Consider the following 23,030-nt stretch of genomic DNA (forward strand, 5'->3'; position numbering starts at 1 on the left):
CTACTCTACACTGACCTTAAACGTACGACGTTAGCGAAATGTGTCGAGGATGCATCCTTGAAATACCTTGGACAATGTAGTGTACCAACGGGAGCTGGTATCGCCAGAAGGCAGTGGACACAACAATATAGTGCGAGAACCTTCTGTTATCGATTAAAACAAAGAATTACCATCAATTTCTTTAATCGTAAATAAAAAGCGTTTGTTCATAAATAAAGAGTGGCGTGTCCGCGGTCAGGGCGAGTCGCAGTCGCTGTCGTCGTCGGAGGAGTACAGCGCCTGGCGCGGGTGCAGGCGCCGCGCCGGCGACACCAGCGTGTCCGAGCTGCTGCTGCACGGACTCGACTTCTCCGGCGACGCTTTCTGATGAGATACGACAAACTATAATGCTATGTGTAACGTTAACGTTCGTTGCAAATGCTTAGGGTCCCGATTATGTCATGCGTCTGTTCAAATATTCCGTTTCCCGTTGCAGTGTCCTACGTAAGGAAAGTTACCGAATTTCTTACTACAAAATTAACTCATCTTTTTTCTAACATGCTTTATAAACTGGAATTGTTAAAAAAAAATTATGTGCTTATTTGTCTATTGATAGAGGTATGTAGTAGAGGGTTGTAGTTTATGGTTAAAGTGCGTTTATGTAGGTAGACCGTACCAAATGTTGTGATCGAAGAAAGAATTCGTCTGTTGAAAGAATAATTAAGTGGCATTTATTTTGTGATTAAAATTAACTTATCCCATTAATGTTCCATTGCTGGGCAAAAGTCTCCTCCCATAATGAGGGGTTAGGCTTCGAGTCCACCACGCTGGCCAAGTGAGGATTGGGGACTTTGCATACCTTCAAGAACTGTTCTAAAGAACTCTCAGGCATGCAAGTTTGCATCACGATTAGGTAGGTACTTGTGATAATGTTTAATTTAACTTACTTTCTTCAACTTCGTTTGTGACGCGATAATGTCTTCTAGAGTGGTCAAGCTCTCGTCGTGAGAGTTCCTCGTGTCACCCATCTGTTTCTCGAACATCTCCGGTGTCTGGAAACATGGATAATATTTTTTAAGAGTTAACTAAAAGCACTTGTAAAGTGACAAACTCTATAGTACTTAGAGGACTTGAATTACAAGTGCGTACGTGTACATTGGAATTGTCAAGTGGAAGTCACCAGTTTGACATGGAAACCGGCTGAGATACATTCGAAAAGATCAATGAGCGGCAGTGAGGAGGTGAGTAGGTATAGTGATGTGACTGACCGGCTCCATGATGTCGCGCGGCGCGTGGCGGCGCGGGGAGCGCAGGCGCGGCGAGCGCGGGGAGCGCGGGACGGGCGCGTCGCCCAGCAGGTGCGCCGACTGCGTGGTCTTGTTGATGGCGCCGCCCCCCCCGCCCCCCACGCCCCCCACCCCGCCGGGCGCGTGGTGGTGCGTGGAGTGCGCGCGCTTGGCGCTCACGCTCACGCGCAGCGCGCCGCTGTACGGTGACGTCACGTCGCCCTCCGCCCCCTCCGCGCCCTCCTCCGGCTCGCCCGCCGGCTCCACCGATTTAGCCTTCTCGCCCGCCGATGGATCGTGGATGCATCGTCTAAAAAAAGAAGAATATAAAAGACTCAGGAAGAAGTACTCCCCCGACCACAGATAGGTTTCCGAACGCGAATCGATTTCTCAGACTGAGAACTGACGGCGCGATGATTAGCCGCACCCGCAACGGATACGTCGCGCTTCCTCTCACTAAGTCCGCGGGAAAAAGTTGCCGCAATTATAGCGGTAGAATTGCCGCTCAAAACTGTATTCTTGTAAATTACAGAATAACAGCGGGTGCGACTGAAACTAAAAGCGTCTATAAACCAAACATCTTGCAATGTGTATTGCTCACCCGTAGCATTGATTATTCTTAATAAAAGTGTAGATATCCTTAAACGCTTGTTGTATGTAAGACAGAGTGTTCTGGTCGATCGGCACCGAGCCCGTGGAGCCCGAGCTGACGGACAGCTCGCCCGACGGTGAACTCGCCTCCAGTGAATGTTCTGAACCTGAACAGAAACAAAACAGACCATGAGGCAGATCTTTGAGAAGGTATTTAGTTTCTTACTTAAATCACCACCTTCAAAATGCTCGAAGTTCTTCTTGCCCGATATGGCGCCACATCACCATCAAGCTTTCTAAAGCTTTATACCATTACCAGTAGATCCGGCATCCGGTGTAGAGGCGTAAAAACTAGCATTCTTTGTACATACCTACTGACTATGTTCAAACTTACCAGACACAAAAAGATATAAAAAATTTGACAAGCCGTGGACTAGGACACTAGGTGTTCCTTATATCGGCCACTTAGAGGCGGTGAGGAACGTCGTGTCGATTAAACATAATATTATGTTACCTGATGACGCAGCAGAATTTTCCCAGAGTCTCATCTGTTGTTGTTTGAGCTGCTTCATCTGTTCCACTAGCTGCAGGTTCAGCTCCTCGAGCTGCTGCCGGTGCGAGATCTCCTCCTGGAGCTGTTCCTCCAACACCTCCGTGTACTCCCTGTCACAAGCACATTACACAACTATACAAGGAAGTATTAGGAGTGTGGCGCTCTCTATTCACTATAATGGTTCGACGTGAAATTCGTCGCTGTAGGAAATTTTACATCAAAGTAAAGGAGAGAAAAGTTCTAGAACAAGGCCTATTTGACCTGCACTATTTATTAGATGTATTGATCAGTTTAATAACTTACTTGTCCTTCTTAACAACATTAGGTTTACTATTTCTGACCGGTACGTTCCTTACACTAGACAACGCACGATCTTTTGTTAAACCATTCCTGAAACAATACATTCGTTGAACTAAATCTAAATGTATGTCTGGCTTTCTGGACTAATCTTCACAACCAATTTTAGGGAAAATTGGCATATCACTGCCAACATTCTGGAAATATATATTTGTATATAGTACTAGATATAAATCTGTAGGTGTGTGAATAAATCATGTGAAAATGTGTACTAACTTATTAGCGACAGGTTTGACGAGTCTATCACTCGATCCACTGGTGACGCTCGCCAGCCACGAAAACTGTCAAGTACATGTAAGTAATTTTAATACCTTCTCACCGACATTACCATATTCAAACAAGACAGTAGACACCTTAGTTCATCGCGACCAGTACGTCTGGGTAAGAATTCATCGTAGAGCACCATAATTATTAAGTTTGTTTTATGGAGTTTCGCTAATGTCTGGGAGTAGCAGCAATGAATATAGTGTAAGTGAGGTGTCACCTGTCCGGCCATCCCGCGCTGTTGGTCGCGCAGCGCGGCGCGCAGGTCGGCGAGCGCGGCGGGCGACACGTCGTTGTTGCGCGCGTCCAGCACCTGCAGCGTCGTGTTGGACGCCAGCGTGTGCAGCGCCAGCCGCGCCGCGCCCTCCGTCATGCCGCAGTGCTGCACGTCCAGCGCTACACACCACGACGATATCGGAATACATTTAAAAACTGCCGAGCGGGCTTCCGCATCGAAAATAATAAACAATGAGACTCTAATGTATAATTAATTAGGGTTTAGCGTAAATTAGGTACAGTAAATTAGTGGTCAATGTCATTAATGTCGTCGGGCTCCCAGCTCGAGCAACAATGTTTTTCAGTTCCGTGGCAATTCATAAAAATACATTTTGCTAGAAGATTTCGATACTAAAATTTAAGAAATAAGCGGGTGGTCACCTTTTATCCACAAGTCATCAGCGAGTACTTCGAGCAGCTTGGCGACCCCGGCGTCTCCGAGCTGCGGGTTGGAGCACAGCGTGATGCGGCGCAGGCCCGCCATCGTGTCCAGCTCCGGCAGCCGGTAGCGCAGCGTGTGGATCCAGTTCTCACTGTATCTGTGGATCTTTTGGTACTGCAACACCGGAAAAGTAACATTATCACCATTTGTATTCTTTGAATCGTTGTGTTTGCATTGTAAGTAAAAAATAAATACTGAAGAAGGTGAAAGATGCAATTTCGTTCCTACCTTGATCAGATCGGCGATATAGCCAGCGCCGAGCGGCGTGAGCTCGCAGCCGGAGAGGTTGAGCGTGAGGATGTTGGGCAGGCTCCGGATGGACTTGCACACCAGGTTGCAGCCCGCGTCGCCGATCAGACAGCGCGCCAGGTGCAGGTGTTGCAGGCACGTGTTCGACAAAAGGGCCTATACACGATCAATATAAAATTCCGTGCCAAACCGATTTGGATTAATATGGAACATGTTACATCGTATCGCCGGAAGTCAGAAGCAGGAAACAAAACCGGGCATGGATCTAGTGTTCAACCAAAATATTTGCAAGTGGTGTTACCTCACACAGCGGGTTGAGGTAAGGTATCTTCAAGGGCAGGCCCTCGAGCGAGAGCGTGGTGAGCAGCGTGGTGTTAGCGAGCAGCTGCGACACCGCCTCCACCAGGTTGCTCAGCATGAACTTGGTCAGCATCACGCACCGCTTGTTCACGGTCTTCGCCAGCCGCTCGCAGTCTATGTGCTCCAGCACTGCACAGTGTACACACTACTCGTTACATTCCTACACAATAACTACACTAAAGCCTACACCACTTCTGACTAAGTGTCGCATAGCTTCTGAGTTAGAATTTTGACAGTTAGATATTTTCAAGCACTTGCAATCTGGCTGGTAGCTTATCTGGAACTTATTCACAAGCTGTGAAACTTGTCCTAGTACTTCACAGGTGAAAGTAACTCTACCTATCCGACTGGTAGATATCTATACTTTCGCGTAACTATGACACGATTTAGAAAAGAATTGTCAGGTGTCACTGTTTTATCAGGATTCTACCTTTCTCGGAGAATTCTAATATGTTCGCAAATAGTGCCACGATTAACGTTGGTCTAGGATGCTAGAGAGTGAAAATGAAGCACCTAGATATTGTTGGAAAACATTATCTCTACAGACTATCTAATTTTTTTGTTGGCAGTGAGAGTTTATAATCAGTCCAATTTCGATGACACGTTTATTGGGAGACTGTTCTGGATTGGTCGGTGTCCACAAAGTCCTTCTACTATGTTGTACCGTTGTTCTGGCTACTCACCAGTTTTGACAGGTTGTCGACATTTAATACATATAGAGTGCAGGCTCAGATCACAGCTAAGCGCGTTGAGGATGGGGGGCCAGTCCGTGTACTTCATCCTGTCCACGCAAAAGTCCAGCACCTTGCCATTGCCGGACGGAATGACATTGTTGAGAGGTGTCAAATTCTGCAACTTGCAACATTTCAAGTAACATTGGTGAAATATCCGGCTGCTCTTCGGTTCCCCTTTACCAACCATATTTTATAAATAAATAGTAAAAAAACATTTATTCGTAAATAATCCCGTCCTATACGGCTCGGTAGTTCGTCGTAATATCGTTAAAATTTATAATGCAAATAAATACGTTTTTGATGAATACTAGCTCTAAAATAATATATAATAACGTGGCGGTTTGAAATTAGAACGTACGTGACATTGACATTTATTTTGTTTTCATGTCTCGCGGCTTTGTGGCGACCAGTAAATGATACCCGCGTTTAGTTCTTATTATCACTTATTTATTGTGTACGTATTAGTTATACTCGTAATACATCCATTCATTCCCTGTATTTACTTACTGTTTATTCTTATACTGGTTTGTAATAACTGTCGGGCTGTAATCCTTGTACCAACACCTATGATGACAGGTTTCGGGGCCAGATTCCTGGATTGATTGGTTTTAATGTGTTATTAGTGCATGGTTGATAATAAGTATTAAGTAGGACGAGCAGTGTGGTCGCCGCTAGGTGCCGTTGGCGTAGAGTTAGCCAGTTAAATATATGCCCAGTAAATATGGTTTACGTAGGTTCAGTTCGCGTGTTCGCAGTACACTGGCAGAAGCAGATGCGCGACGCAGGTTCGTAGCGAATGCGCGCACGATCTGTCAAATGTTACACCTATCCGTATGAACGTGCGACAAAATCAAAAATGTTACAGCCTCATCGCTATCATTTACAGATTCATATTATATTTTAGCTTAGAGCCCAGCGCTTTATCCAGAATGTGGACATGTCTGAACCCCATATAAGCTTATAATATAAATACACCACGTTTTATAATGAGAGTGTACCTAAAAACAATTAAAAAAAAAAAAAAACCTAAAAACTGCACGTTTGGCGCAGTGGTTTAAGCGATCACCTCGCCGCAACAACCGTAGCGCCGCGTGTGGTGGGTTCGAATCCCACCCGGAACAAATCTTTGTGTGATGAGCACGAGTATTTGTTCTGAGCCTGGATGTTAATGTATCTATATAAGTATGTATTTAAAAGTATATAAGTATGTTTATCAGTTATTTGGTTACCATAGTACAAGCTCTGCTTAGTTTGGAATCAAATGACCGTGTGTGAATTGTCCAATAATATTAAAAAAAAAAAAAAAAAAAAAAAATTGAATAAAAGTAGTTCAGCTTCAGAATCTCTCTCTAGATCTTCGAAAAGAGCAGTAACGTGATTCTCTATAATATGTATAATAATAATATTACTACTTGTTGCTATCGTGAAGCGATGTGACATTGAGAAAATAGTTCTTGCAAAATACGCTAGGGGCGCTGATCAGTTTATCACACACAGATAGCTACTAACTTGACAATATTTCGATAGATCGCAGACAAAGATTAATATACAATGAAAACTAATCAGTTTTAAATAAAACAACCAAAATATTTTTATAAACTTTTATTAAAAATAATTGTGACAGTCGTATAAAAACAGCTAGCACGGGAATCGTCGAGACATGTTGCGTAATAAATACCTTTGTCGTCGTACAATGACGACGTATCAAATGTACAACATATTACAATCTGATAATATTTATGTTAATAAGGATGTGTCCTAATATAGACGCGGAGACCGAGCTCGAAAGCCGCAGCATCGCAAACATGCGCACGAGCAATTCACGGCTGCGTTTTTGTAGCTATCGAGGCAATGTGTAAAGATAAACTCTACCAAAAGCTATGCTAAAGGCTGCCTAAAACAATCATAATATTTCCGGGAGTCGTCCGCACAGCGCCTCGCTAATTCGTAAATATCTAAAACGCAGCCAAATCATGTTACCGCGCATATATTAGGCCACACCATTACACGATTCCTTCTGGAATATTCTCTTGGAGTTATTTACAAATAAATCTAATCACCGCGATAACATGTATAACAATCAATACTTATACAATCCCCACTTCTTTATATCAGAGTTTTAATTCAATATGTCATAAGTATTAACATATTATGTCAACATATATTTACATTGTCCTTAGAAAGTCCTTGTACAACCGGAAGAGGCGACTCTTTACTTTCTTATATATTTTTTATCAAAGTGGGTCTACGATAGAGGAGCTGTCTACAATAAAGGAGTACGAGCGTAAATTTCTTTTAAAAGCGCGTTCGTTCGATGGCTGTAACTAGTTGTAAGTCTGTCTACACTACACGAATTGGGCTAGGCTTGTGCTCCGCTCGTGCTTGCTTCCTCTAGCGTAGACACACCTTTATGCTAATGGGTAATAAACGTGATCATACACATTCTACTTTATTTACTTAAAATTAAAAACATTTAAAGTAAAACGCATGACTCACATTGTTAATCATCGCTTGGATGAAAACATGATTTAGCGAGAACATCACAACACAAATATTTAATAACAAACGTAGTTTTTAACTATCATTGCTATTGATGTGTCATAATGCGTATTACTTTAATAAAACAACAAACAGTTGTTAAATAACTCTGATATAACATGAGAGGATCAAAGGTAACAACTTGGTAACATTGTTAAGGCACTTTTGACACCACAGTAAGGTTCCGAATTCACTAATCCCCGGTTTCTGAGTACATTTAGCGGTAGTTTATCTATTCAAGAGCGTTTTTTTTATATGAGTTTAAACGCTATTGAATAGATAACCTACCGCTAAATGTAGGTACCTCGGTAACCGGGGGTAGAACGACAAGTGATGACTGTTAGCTGAGAGAGCGTGAATTTGTTCAGTGAACACACCAGACAGGCACACACGGTACAGGTAGCCACCATAACATTACAACTAGAGGTTACTTACTAAACTAATGCTTAAACAACGATAATAACTTTCAATAATATTGATATCACATTAAGAGTTACATTCTATGTGATGAATTGAAAAATAAAGTGGTTTTATTCATTTTTGTTACACTACGCCAATAGATGGCGTGTTCTTTTTTTACAAAATTTGCGAGACCTCACCAATAGATGGCGTTAAGTCAGTTTTTATATATTTTTTTGTTATTTTGTCAGTTCATCACACGTGAAATATTAGTTAAAATAAATAAATCTATCGTATTTGCACCGTCACCTTGTAATGCGATCTAATTCTGAGCGGCGATTGTTCACGGTATCCATACCGTTAGTATTTTGACACTATTTCGGTTTTAGTTTACAATCTATTAACATTCCTACTGTTCAAAAAATCTTTGAAAAAAGCTTTATGTAAAAAAATATCAACTCGTATAAAAAAGTCCTGTATTATTCATAGCCTTCTGAAGCTTAATACCTAATGTATAACAATAACTAAATATTTTTTTGTATATTTTTTATAAATGTATTCGTTTTCAATATATTTTACTTGCATTTATCGAGATCAGTACTTGGACAGTACATGTGAAAGCCAGTATCAATTAAATATTATAAAATAAGCTTCGAGTCGTTTACCTATGAATTCCACTATTTGCTATTATTGTATAATTTTATAAAAACTGTAAACGACTCAAAACTTCACCCTGTATTTAGAACTAAATCATAACACAAGGAGTTTCACACATTTGTTTATGTTAGAACATAAGAGACCATCTTTTTCACCGTACAATTAACACAACTTTGTACAATTAACCAGAACATATATGTGTTTATTAGTAAGACAATAAAAGAAGGGGAAAATAAATAGAAAAATTACGTTTCAGAAGTTTCAGAATCTATCTGTCTGAATATAGCAACAAACCGGAGCGCGAAGACGAAACATAAATACAAGAGACGTAGACAAGCAGTGAGGGAACGGAACACCGTCGTCATTGTTGCTATATCGTTCAACACAAAGTGAGATAGCGCGTCATAAAAGGGCGATTTTAATTATATTAAGATAGTTATAATATCAGTAGCGCGAATTTCTCCAATCGCTATTGTTTTCTTTAGTTCAGAATGTAAAACATCTTGTGTTAAGTTTATATTTTAAATAACGGTGCCTGTTTAATCACTGGCTACTGGCTCGCTACATTATAAACGAAACGTTATACTTTCTTTATCATTAATCAATATTCATTGTTGATAGATAACTGGAAACCATGGAACGAAAAGTTATTGGAGGAATACTACGCTGCTAATCCGCACGTGGCCGGCGAACATATGTCTCTCACGAGAAGAGAGGCGATCAAGTATAATTGTTGAGTTAGAAACATACAATAGCGTATTTGACTGACTTCTCAAAACAATTAAAATCTATGTTGAGATTGGAAAAAGTTTATAGCCATCGGACATAACAAAAAGTAAGTTATTTCAGTAGTGGTCATATACTCTATTGGACAAAGACATTAATGCGAATGTTTCGAGAACTCCCGACTATTGCGCGCGTTAGCAGCTGTAGTGAGCACGCCGCGTCTCCGTGCTATCTCTAAGCCGCCTAACACATAACGTACAGATAACGAGAGTATCGAGCGATTATAACATATCTCACTGTTACTACGAGAAAGTTATACGTTCCCTTCATAATGTAGCTTCATATCTGTGCTCATATAAACTTACACTACTTCAAACACCCCATTTCACTCATTTTGAATAAGTAGCGGATAACATATTAAAAGGAATTTTAATGGTTTTTTTCCTACATTTGTTGTCACTTTAGCTTGCAGATAGGTTATCTGACACTTATTCAAAAACTGTGAAACTGGCCCTAAAGTTACCCTTACCCTAGCCCTGGCACACGTATCTAATCGGAAAGGAGTCGTTACTGTATCGCCTTCGCTTCGGCATCGACTGAGCGAGGTAACGAATAAAATAACGTATCAGTAACTTTGGCACATGAACCCACTGTGAAGTAGGCTTAAGGTTCGATCGCTGGTTGATGCCCAGACGTCAACAAGCTGTCAGCGAGGCGATGATGTTATTGTGTTCGTAAAGAATTTCATACAAAGAACACCGAACGATCCAGTAAATACAGTATCGATCTGTTTACGAATAGATACGTGTACTACGAACCACGTATACAGTAGATTCCACGACTAAACTATTATTTATAAAAATATTTAACATTATTCAACTCTTTTAGATCGTGAACACGTTTGTTTAATTTTTTTATAAACAAAAGAATGATTCGACTAAAGTTACAAATTAATCCAAGTAGCGACGATACTTTGCGTGCTTTCTACAAATAACTGCAATATTGTGTGTTGTAGCAAACGATCAGTGGAAGTGATCACAATCAATCATTACTGAGTAAATCGTAGTCGTAAACAGCACACACGCTCGTGACACGATGTTAACACGTTACGATCATTACTTCAGTCTCCGTGGAATCGACTAGAGAACTCCATAAATCAGACGACAGCTTCATTTGAGGAACCATGTTGAAGATTTGTTAAAAAATTCTAAATGTTACCTTCAAATAAGTTGCATGAAGATGGTAATGTTAGCGTGTGATGTCGTAGTACTATGCGAGTTGCACGTACACGTTGGAGCGGTCCGCCTCGGGCTGCTCGTCACTGTCGGGCGTGGCGGGGGAGCGCGCGCGCGCGGGGTGCGGGGGGCGCGGGGGCCACTCGCTCTCGGGGTCCGAGAATATGTTCCTGTCGGCGAGCGCGTCGTCGTCCATCGCCTCCATGTCCAGCTCGTCTGCTGACAACGCGTTACATTTATATTACACACTAGGTTTCGCCGGCGAAAGCGCCGAGATAGTCTTTAATAAAGACCACTCTTTATAAGAAACGGGGAAAAAAGGATGACGAAGTGACGACTGCCGCGTACATGCGACAAGAAGCTATATATAGTGAAGTGAATAAATGTACATAAGTATGCTGTAAGGGCCAGGTAGCCTACGAGGGCGATACATCCCCTAGTGGGCGGTAGCGAGTCCGAAGACATAATGATTAATAACAAAGATATATAATTGGTATAACTATATTGTGAAGGAGGTGGTAGTGTATGGTATATAATGTTGTAAGGTTACCGTTGTCAGCGATGAGCTCGGCGCTCCAGTCGTTGTCGAACTCCAGCTGCTTGTTGAGGGCGCGCTCCGTGGGCGTCTGCACCGCCTCCGTGTCCGCGTCCGTCACGTCGAAGATCTCCGTCATCTTCATCTGATCACGAACGATACGTTACATTACACAACCAACGTAGCTATATGATGATATAGCTACATTGGTTGTGTCCTATACAATAAGTTCTTTAGAGATGTGAGTAGAGTTTTATTATCATCAAATTATTTGCATTTACCGCTAAAGAGTCGTAGTATGCAGCAGCATGTCGTTACAATAGGTATATTGTAACGATATATATATATTTTTATATATATATATCGTATAATATATTTTCAACGGTTTTAAGTTTGATTCCCACATTGTTATGATATCTGATACTGTTTTGTGTTAGAAATGTGTGAATATTATAGAGATACCAGTGTCCAGTAGGACACTAGGTACTGACAAGGCGGTAGGTATAAGTTAAAGCATCGCAAACAAAGCGGCCGCTATCATGCCCACGACGCACGATGATAACACTCGTATTACTCACTCACTTGATGCTCTACGACTCTACCTACACTACCTACTGGAGCTGCTCGATACTCGCGGATAGAGCGAAGTTCGAAATGCGATAAAACTATAAATGTATATTTTCCTTTGTATTTTCTTAACGATTGCTCATTGATATTAATTGGAACGTTTCAATTTAGCACAAAGTTCGCTACTTTGTTCTATGAATATATCGCCTGGCGTTTATTAAAATTAAATAAGTACGGCAAATTGATAAAGCTGCTGTAGTGATTTTGCTTCAATCAATATGAATGAACTGTGCCTTACCTATACACGATAGTACCTATATTTCTAATAAAATGCAATCACATGTGTGTCATGAATAATTAGAATCACGTAAGTCTAGGACATAGCTCGGAGGACAGGTAACTAACTGAAGGCTATGTCATTGTCAATGCCTTGATTATGCCTTGTATGTGACACGCGTTAATTAACTTTACTTAGCAAGCGCCGATGAGGAGAACTGATCAGATGCAACACTAGTTTCTACATTATATTCATGGGGTATGGAGCTGCTACCAGTGAGGATATCATAACACTGTAAGACCGACTCTACACCTACTATACCTACATACAAGACACAATTAAATATACCTTCACCATGGTCATTTCTTGAAAATGTCTTGTGGGATTGTCAATTGTCTAAAAATTGGGCACATAATATTTAAGGTTATTTTTTTCAGTTTCCAATCTCCGTAGCAAACTGTCGAAGTGTGAACGAAAGATTGCCTGTAAAACTGTGCGAGTGTGTGTGTGTCTTATGTGCATTTTTATCAATCACATAGTAGTCTAACTGTTGAGGAAGCAAAATGTCGCCAACAAAAGTACAGCGAGGCGATATTCACAAGCGATATGATCGCGATCACCCCACTGACGTCACGCGCGTCACTTCGCCGCTGATAGCACGGGTCACGGGTCACCAACTTAATAACATCAAGTATACATAACAATACATATATGTGAATATTTGTTATTATCTACTAGAACATGCTATTGCTTGTTTATCTCTTTAACACAATAAAACAGCTTTACAAGATTTCTGATGCTGCAAACAGCTAGATAATATCTTCTTCTAGAATGCTTACGTTTCTTGATCCCAAAGTTGCGTAGTATGTTATATTGATCGAATATCATGTCCCTGAATCGATTTTTGGTATACTACGTTTATTGATTAGATGGTAAGTTTGGAAGATTTAAATTTTTAATTTCGTTTATACAATACTTGAAAATTAATGAAATTTTGAAAACATCCTCGTGCTCTCAGGCTCCCAGATATTTAAGGATATTGCGAGTGTCAGCGACTATTGAGCGAGTGTCAATAAGTGTCAGTGAGTATGCTCGAGTGCGAGCGAGTGTCACTGAACGTCAGGGAGTGCCACTGAGTGTCTGTGGGTCGCTGTGAGTGTCTGTGGGTATCTTTGAGTGTCTGTGAGGATCAGCGAGTGTCACAGTGTCAGGGGGTAGTACTGACCTTGTTCTCGGCGTCGAGGTAGTAGTAGGCGAGCAGCGCGTCGTGGTGCGCCGTGACGCTGAGCACGTGCTCCAGCGTGTCGCCGCCCTCGGCCAGCGCCGCGCCGCCCGACAAGCCGCCCACCACGCCCGCCGCGCCCGCCGTCACGCGGTACTCGCTCGCACGCCTGGACACACACAACACTCATGTAGCGCTCAACTACTAGTACCTTCCCTGCACCGGTTCGCTGTTATACCTATGCCCCAACTCTGCACGGGTCTCCACTGTCTATACGCGTTTATAAGTTCGTAAAGAAATAACGACGAATAGAGTGATAAGTGTTAAGTAATAATAAATAGCGGACCTGACATTGTTCCAGGACATGTCAAATTATCACAAACACTAAAACCTTCCTTATGGTTGGTTACGAACACACATAGAGAGATGAAGTGTTGTATAGATGGGAATGCGTTTCGTAACATTCAGTTGATCCCGAACAGACGAGCAGTGAGAGACTGATGTATAATATTGTGACAACTTGGAGGGTTATTGGTGTCACAGTAAATAACTACAAATTTTAAACAACAAAAGGAAATGGAATCAATGCTGAAATATTAGCAAATAACACGGATGGATGGACAGTACTCAATGTTTCACAACGAACAAGCTCGAGCATACAATCAACACTACCACTAACAATTAACTTATATTATCATAAGTTTGTGTTTCACACTAACACTAGTAGCTAATGTTTGCTAAATTAATGAGGAGCACACAAATCCTACCAATATTATAAATGCGCAAGTTTGTAAATATGGATGGATGGATGTATGTTTGTAACTCTTTCAAGCAAAAACTATTGAATGTATGTACCTATATGAAATTTTGTACACAGATGGTCTATGACCGGGATTAACACATAGAATATATACATACATATAGATACAGCTTCTGCTCGCGACTTCGTCCGGGTTAAAAGATTTGGGGAGGAGCTTGTAATTTATAAGCTAGATTAATCTAAGGGATGCTATTTACTCTGGGAAAACATTCCACGCGGACAAATTCGCTGGTATAAGCTAGTCATATGGCGGTAGTTCTGAAATACAACGCAATACTACGAGTGAGTAGATACCGAGCGCCGAGTACGAGTGATGACGTGAACCGCGTGTTGTTCAGCCTCTATCGAAACTGCCAGGTCGAATGTCAGGCCATGTTTTTATTTTCATTATTATATAGCGTGACGTCACACGCGTATCTGTACTATGTACCAACCGTTTCGGGTGCTACTCTCGAGAGATAGTTGACACATTTTGTGAGCGAGATAGATTGACTGTTGAATATGGGTCGTACTTTTGATGCACTACAATTCAAGTTCTATCGCGAGAGAGAGATAGCGATATAGAATTCTAAGGATTACTTTCTCTTTCTGACGACTGAATTTGAATCGCTCGGTTCATCATTTCAACGGCGTATGACTCCGGTAAGAATTGTAATCTTCAAGTATCACGGGCGTGATGATATTAATATAATAATGATGTTATTTTGTAAGTAGAACGTAATTGCAATAACTCCTGTGACGAGCTGTGAAGTACGGCTGAGTGACGCAGCTACTGCGCTTCAAGATAGCACTGATTAGTGATAAGTATGATAATCCACTGTGTGATAGCAGGTCGAATGTTGCATGAGTAATTTTGTCACATGCATTCTGAAGGTAAGTCCAGTCAACTAGGAATGTGGTGTGTCAGTAAAACTACAATCGTAAGGGATAGTAGTACAATAGGACAGTAGCTGTTAACTCAGTAAAAACCACGCAACATTATCAAAATGTCATGCTTCATGAGTTTGTCAATAATTCATCTATTAGAACGTTCATGAGATTCCAGAACCAGCGGTGTTTGACGCAAACGACGGAATTCCGCGTCAAACTCATTTATGAACTAACCTTCTAATTACGCAACAACACGGCTCATTAGCGAGGATTAGAAATAACGTGTATGAAAGAGTTATATGTAGTTTTATTGAAGGACATCAAACTATATCTAAAGTATTTAAATATAATTTATGCATTTATCACTCGAAGGATAACTGCGAATTAATTAATCTAATAATCCTAGTAACGTTATTATACTTATCTACTGAAATTATTAGGCTGGTTACACACTGACCGGCAGACTTATACTAGCCGCCTGCATTAGGTCTCGGATAGCTAATCGGTCGGTTAATAGTCCAAATCAAATCATTTAACTCATATAGGTCAAATATAAAAACTTGTTAGTTGTGATAGTCGTCGCAATTTTGAATCTACCACTAGCTCGGTAAGAGAGAATGAGAAGAGCTAGCAAGAAACTCACGGCAACTCTTTTCAATCGCCTAAAGATATATTGTAGTTGATACAATAATTGATCATGCATCATCAATTAAGCAACCTTTAGCACGGATATTCTATAGATGGGTGGTGGCTGGTAATTGCACTGAGCGACACTGCGTATAAGAGAGCATGTCGGAACTCGGTCCCAGTTGTTGTCAATGAAGGTAATTACGATATGTCAAAGGGCGGCTTGAACCACATTGTGTTGACCACTGACCATGCGATAAATAGATGGAAGTGCCCATTAATATCAGCTTTTTGTGTATTGTTATTCATATTATATCAATTTTATTGAATATCAAATGTATCCGCACGTTAATTCTAATTCCTAAAATTTCATTGACGCGGATGTTAATATCTAATATATTATAATCTGTCATTCATTATTGAATTATGTCATGTTACCCCCAAGGCTGAGGATTACACTATCACACGAAGTAATGACAACAATACTAACAATGACACACAAACATACAACACAGAACAAACTAAACTAACTGCGCAATTTGTTTATCTAATTGATATAAACCAAGTATTATTATACGCAAAAATTTTATCATACAGTTACGTAATCGTAATCTGAATTTCTTTTGAATCGCCTGATGGAATAACTGCAGTGATAAATTACGCATTTTATAACATTTAAACATTTATCGTCCACAAGCGACGAACGCGATGCTTTCAACGTGACGGACGACGAGGTGAAAAGGATCCAAGATCCGTCCTACCGAGCTATGAGAGTAAAGGGAATAGAGTGTGGGTACCGAGTTTTACCTGTATATTACAATATACAGGCAAAACATGAACAAAGTATTAAAAAAAGCCTTGCACAGTTGGCTGGTTTTAATAAAACTTGCCGTTGAATTTAAATATCAGCTAGAAAGAGGACATTAATTTTGATTTTCATACAATTAATATTTAAATTGTTTATGTGTGCGTAAATGTAAATTCAACTATAATCTTATAATGCAAGACTTTATGTGAAAGTTTAACATTTTGCTAAATGAGTAACCAACGATCCGAATGTAGTAATCTTTTCCTACTCAGTGGGACGTTAATCGCGAAACTAATGCGTTTTTAAATACTAAGGATTATACATAATGTTGTAGAGATTACACTCACAGGTAGCGCAGTATATTTGTATGACATTGTAACATGTTATCGCGAATTAGAGGTTAACGTATGTTTGTAACACGTGGCCATTTGTATTGTACAATCACATATGAAGTAATGATGATCTGAGTCAACATGGTGGAACAAGCTCGACGTTAATCAACCTTTGCCCGCATAATTATGTCTATACGTTTTGATGACACAAACTGAAAATATATTTTTCTTCTATAAATGATAGTATCTAAGTCGATAAAAATTTATTGCCAAATGTGTTGCTAAGCGGAAAACTTGAGGACTGGACCGAGACTGTCAATTTATTTTTGAAATTTTCTCTAAAATCAATGCTCGATACCTACATTGTTAAAGTAACAAGACATTGAAAGTGTTCTTAGCATAAAAGCAAACACATTTAATTAGTTACCTGAATATACTTACTTGTATTTGAGTGTCAAACTTTAGCCAGTGTAAAGTCAGTTAGGTAAATTCTGGTCATCAGTCAGTTAGTCAACAACAAAACAACAATAATAAGTCGTGGGAACTAAAACAAGGTTTATTAATTTCGCTATCATTGAACAGAGAACGCAATTATGTATTGTAATGAGCAAACAGTTGGTTATCGCTGTGTATCGCGGTGTATCGCGCGGCATCGTGCGCTATCGGCGCTGACCGCTGATAGTGGCGCGCTGCCGGCCGCTAGAAATGGGACAACGAACAACTACACGCAGTTACTACCGACATCTGGCCTTCCTTTGTTATTAACTTATTACATTTCATACAGTGTTTCAGTTCTCTATGTTTTTTTTACTGTCCCGCAGCAGAGCAAGGGTCTCCTCCTAAAGGAGGGAAGGGGTTAGGCCTTCTATGTTTGTAACTTATAAAAATTATAATTTTTGACGTCTTCCGTGGCACTCTCGGTGGTTTATCCGACTGCTGATTATTCATATACAAATATACATATATTAGCTTTCGGGTTCGATTCCCGAGCACGACAGAATGCTATTATTCTTATTCAACTTAATCTTCTTGAGAAATATTCAGTAGGCTCGCCACATATTACGTGAATGGCACTCGCATTGTTTTTCATTGTTTCGTACATTTCTGCCTACACCCGGGTCCCTTTAGCCGGCGTGATATTATGTGTGTAATGTTTTTCTGGAACGGGATTAGAATACTGTAAGGTAGGCCATTATATATATTATGTACTTATGTCGTACGTAGGTCACAGGGGGCAAAGGTTGGTCCATAGTACGATCGCTTCACACTTATTGAAGTGCAGTATGAGAAAAACGTGATGTTTTGCGTATCGATATAATAATAATGATATTTAGTAATGTTATGAGTTCCACGCTCACGTGACATTCTGTTACGTGCGTTTTGTTTATTTCCACACCGATGTAATTGTGTCATGGCGTTTTCACATACTGTTGATACTGCACACTTCCTATAAACTGACTTGTGAATTATTAATAATGTTATGATATTGTAATAATTGACGCACTGGTATTTTTTATCGGTTCCGCAGTTACGGATATAAAAGATTTCATATTATCTAGATGTTATAAAAGATGTTTTGGATGGGTATTGAAATGTTTGATAGTATGTATTTAGATATTTCTTCAGATAAGGATACGGATATGTCGGTGACTTTTCGAAAAGTATAAGACCTACCACAGGGACGCGGTTAATGTAGAAAAATAACAAGATTTGACGATAAATACAAATGTAGGTACGATGAAAAAAGTACAAAAATTAAAAAGATGTCAGTCAGTACGTTTTCAAAATCTAATCTAGTCTGTAAATCTTATAGCTATACTGCATTTATGCACTTAAGGCTTTTAAAACACCTGACATAAACTCGTCACGTTTTTCATCACATTTTGATGAATGAACACACTGAAGTTACTGTGTGATGTATGTGTACTGTGTGAACTTCAAATTATCTGACAAGCACTGTGTTATCGCAGGTAAGTGATAGCGACAATACATTGATGTTTAAGTTGTATGTTTAATTAATGCTTCCTCACTAGTAGCCCAGAGTTTGGTAAGGAGCCCGGTATGTTGCAATAAGCTCGCCCCCTATTACATGGGACTAACATTGTAAATGGCGTGACGTACGTAGTATTTTGAACTTGCCTTTACCTTCAGATTACCGGGATTGTCCCGGAAATTGGAAGGTCAAGGCCCGGAAATTTGCGTGTTGTCCCGTGTCCAGTAATTTAACTTTGCTATCCCGGAATAAAAAAAACACTATTTTTTTTGCAAAGTTATGATATAACGACTTTTTTTTTGGCAATCCTAATTTGTGTAGTCTCGGACCGAAGACCAAAACTCTGATTCCGTTCGTGGCCCCAGAAATGTCTAGGAAATGATCAGCCTGGATCTGGCAGCCCTAGACGTAACAAACGTGATATTATGTTTGTGTCCATGTAGTAGCTCCATGTTCCAGTATGTACTTTACGTATAGTCCTTGTTGTGCATTCCGCCGCGATCTATTATTACACTCGCAAGATTGTCTGCAAATATCTCACAATGACTGACACATGCCCCAAGCCTTGTCTACATATAGAACACGAATCCTTAACTATGTAAATAAATAAGTACTTAATTAAATATCTTTGAACAACAAATACAGTAGACAGTCATCTGAGTGCAAACTAAGCGGAACTGACACGATGACATAATCGTTATTTCGAGAGTTTGCATCTGTTTACTGCGTCGTTAGTGTTAGTAATAACTTTAATTAAATGCCGGTAGCGCACAGAGATATTCACTATCATAATAATATCGTCCATGTCGCGTCCAGCATCCACGCAGCGTCGCCGGCAGACATTATACCACGTCACTTAAGACTACACAAAAATTAGAATATGTAAAACTTTTAAAAAGGGCTCTATATCAATATATTGTTCTACATATTAACTAATATTTTTCTTCAAAGAAAATGTGCAATTTTCTTCGTTATACTCACACACGGTCCACTAATTCTAGACTAAGCTACATCGAACATACTGACATTACAATTCCCGCGTAATGTGCACATTTATCCAAAATCTTTAACCCCCGGTTTCTGAGGTACATTTAGCGGGAGTTTATCTATTCAATAGTGTCAAAACTCATACAAAAAACACGCTAAAGAATAGATAAACTACCGTTAAATGTACTGGGAACCGAGGGTTAATAAAGTTAAAAGGTTCATGTTTTTGTTCCAGTGAAGTGAGTTCGTTTGTTATTATGGTGAATGATGTGTTACGATACGAGCGTGAATTAATTATTTTGTTTATTTGTATGTTTGCGAACAGATAATATCTGTATATACGAGTAAGTGAGGTGACCTGAGAGCCGGGTGGCCAGCGCTCAGTGCGCGGTGCATTATCTTGTACGTATCAAATTGCATTGTTGTTCTGTTGTTCACAATCGGCGCGGGCACGTGTCTACACACGCACACACGTGCACACCGCCGTGCGTGTTATTACCGCGTACTTGTTACCTTGACCCCTCAAAGATTCCCCTGACAAGTTTGAATAACCACTTACACTTTGGCCGGAAATCGAGCCCCGTACCTGCAGTGCCCCGATGTTCACTAAATCAATATTTTGCTGCGATATCATTGGATCAGCAGTGTAGGTATATACAAGTTGGATGTATAGAATCTAACTGCACGTTTGGCGCAGTGGTTTAAGCGGTCACCTCGCCGCAACAACCGTCGCGCCGCGTGTGGTGGGTTCGAATCCCACCCGGGACAAATCTTTGTGTGATGAGCACGAGTATTTGTTCTGAGCCTGGTTGTGAATTATCTATATAAGTATGTATTTAGAAGTATATAAGTATGTTTATCAGTTATTTGGTTACCATAGTACAAGCTCTGCTTAGTTTGAAATCAAATGACCGTGTGTAAAAAAAAGCGTGGGCAGTTATTACATGCTTATTACACAATCGGATACAATGATAAACAAAGCTTTAATTACATTTTAGGAGTTATCAAAATATGCAAAATTGTTCAAATTATTGTTTTCATTTGAAAGTGACGTAAATGTTAAAGTCAAGTTGAAATCTGGAAGGTCGTCCAGATAAGATAACTGATAACACAATCATTACAGATACTACTGAATACTTTACTTATAAATAAATATGAACTGTCCCCTGCTGCCCTGCCTCCGGAGTCAGGAAGGGGAGAGCTTCTGTATGGGTGACACCGGGCACATGACACCGGTTATTTTAATGTTAAAATCTTAAACGAGCGTTTTTGAATATGAAGAGAACAGACATGAAGAACTTACGAATACTTTTTTTTACTTATAGCACAATGACGTCACATTAAAGTAAGTCATACAAAAAAGCAGCCCGGATTTTGCCGTGCGCGGTTTTGTGTTATAGTCTGTTCGAAATATGTCAAATGTCCAAAGTCCGTGTTGTATATTAATCCTGCTGGATGTGTGTCATTTCGCTGTACATACGAACAGTTTTAAAGTTAATTATAATAAGGAATCAATCTTCACTCGGTATAACGATGAAGGAGTCCATGCAGGTGTAGTGGGTGTAGTGAGTGTAGTAGGTGTGAGGAGGGTGCGACGTACCTGCGGTCGAGGAGCTGCTCGTCGTCGCGGAGGTCGCGAAGGTCGCGGTGGTCGCGGTGGTGGTCGCTGGTGAGCTTGTAGTAGACGCGCGCGGCGGCGGCGGAGCGGTCGTGCGACGCGTACACGAACCCGTGCAGCTGCTGCAGCACGCTCAGGCTCAGCCGCCACAGCGACGCGCTCATCTTGGGCGTGCACGTCACGAACCTGCGCACACACACACCTTGTACCTGCCGCCCTCGCCGCTCGCCTGACACACGCACATGTACGCGCTACGACTTACACCCCTTATGAACGTCGCTTGACGCTCTATCACTAACACTTAACATACGAGGGTAAACTACACTGTCCTTTGAAATAAGTATAATTAGGGAGACTTCTAAATCTAAAGTACTAGTGGGAAAAAGAATGATCGTTAATGAGATGTCGCAAACGTGTGAGTGAGCAATACTGTTCATTGTCTAGACCCGGCTGTCTCCCCGGAGGGGAAGTGCTCGGCCTAGAGTCCGTCACGCCGCCCCGGCGCGGAGTGGACGCTTCAAACCACTGTGCATCATGCAAGGCTCTCTAAACATTACCATCACCGTTGAATTAATACTAAACAACACAGATCCTCAAAAAGTCATGTTAACGTTAAATCTTCGTAATGGAGATAATACAATTATGAAGAAGGCACGTTTCTTCAATATTTTATGTTTAATTATCAACATCGTCATAACACCACGCCAGTTACACGTGAGGAGGTGTATGCAATGTAGCCGCGTCTCGCTCCTACAGTGATAGTCCTATGTAAGAAGGCGCGAGTCTGTTGTCATATGTCAGGCACTGGGCACGTGGTCGAACACCGTGCTACATCATTTCAGGTATTAAGCAAATGTTTGGTGAATCCGGTACATATCACGACTAATGCGAGCGATACTAGCGATAACGACAACTACACACGCAACCGCTGATACCAATCAAATTATACCTTATACCAACAATAACATACATATAACTAATACCACAGTGTGTTTGTACGACACGCACGTTAAAACTACTGAACTGATTGGGATGAAATTTTGGAGCATGTTAGATTGTATTTTGGGGAAAATATTATCTGTCATTATTATAGGGAAGATGTAGGACCTAAAGAACATCGCTTGCTATGTCTGTTTGACACAATACTGCCAAGTTTCATCTAAATCTGGTCAGTAGTTTAGACGAGATTGAGTAACAAACAAAGAACCATCTGACCATTAGATAATAATACATGATTGTTATTGTGATAGATAGCAGAGTTAGAAAAACTCACGCACGTCACAGATAACGCGGGTCAGAGAGATGTCAAGAGCAGTGACGTCACACTGCACTGTCCAGCATCACCCGCGGAGATTGTTCTAGTGCTATAAGCGCACACTTATTTATACATATTAGATAATGATCCAGTGATAAAACACACACTGTGAGTTGAAATGCCATTGTTAGCTATAGGGGTACGTTTCTACTTGGTCGAGCGGACGGTGCTCGACCAATCGCAGTGCTCGATGTCTACAATCCGCTTCTTTAGAAATAATGCTAATTCACAGTCTGCTCTACTGCTAACAATTACATGATTTCATGTCATTGTGTGTGTTTTATCGCATGATCATTATCTAATAAGTATTTATAGCTGTAACACTAGACCAGTATCAGTGCTTGATGCTGGACAGTGCAGTGTGACGTCACTGCTCTTGACATCTCTCTGACCCGCGTTATCTGTGACGCGCG

The 23,030-nt window shown here is 40.6% G+C and overlaps 1 protein-coding gene across 1 annotated transcript in view; it reads right to left on the reverse strand.

Annotated features, from left to right (window-relative positions):
- Positions 1–146: 146 nt before the first annotated feature.
- Positions 147–23,030, reverse strand: part of LOC142974102 (uncharacterized) — a 35,781-nt gene continuing 12,897 nt past the window's right edge. The window contains exons 6-21 of the mRNA XM_076116255.1: positions 21,285–21,488; positions 13,251–13,416; positions 11,197–11,326; positions 10,710–10,862; positions 7,261–7,266; positions 4,299–4,486; positions 3,977–4,153; positions 3,688–3,862; positions 3,251–3,426; positions 2,983–3,047; positions 2,713–2,799; positions 2,371–2,519; positions 1,867–2,023; positions 1,248–1,575; positions 927–1,031; positions 147–363 (exon numbers count right to left, since the gene is read on the reverse strand). Coding sequence (XP_075972370.1) covers positions 235–363; positions 927–1,031; positions 1,248–1,575; positions 1,867–2,023; positions 2,371–2,519; positions 2,713–2,799; positions 2,983–3,047; positions 3,251–3,426; positions 3,688–3,862; positions 3,977–4,153; positions 4,299–4,486; positions 7,261–7,266; positions 10,710–10,862; positions 11,197–11,326; positions 13,251–13,416; positions 21,285–21,488 — 2,395 coding nt within the window. The 3' untranslated portion in view covers positions 147–234. The remainder of the gene's footprint in view (positions 364–926; positions 1,032–1,247; positions 1,576–1,866; positions 2,024–2,370; positions 2,520–2,712; positions 2,800–2,982; positions 3,048–3,250; positions 3,427–3,687; positions 3,863–3,976; positions 4,154–4,298; positions 4,487–7,260; positions 7,267–10,709; positions 10,863–11,196; positions 11,327–13,250; positions 13,417–21,284; positions 21,489–23,030) is intronic.

The sequence above is a fragment of the Anticarsia gemmatalis genome, chromosome 7, assembly GCF_050436995.1.
Source record: "Anticarsia gemmatalis isolate Benzon Research Colony breed Stoneville strain chromosome 7, ilAntGemm2 primary, whole genome shotgun sequence".
Taxonomy (NCBI): Eukaryota; Metazoa; Arthropoda; class Insecta; order Lepidoptera; family Erebidae; genus Anticarsia; species Anticarsia gemmatalis.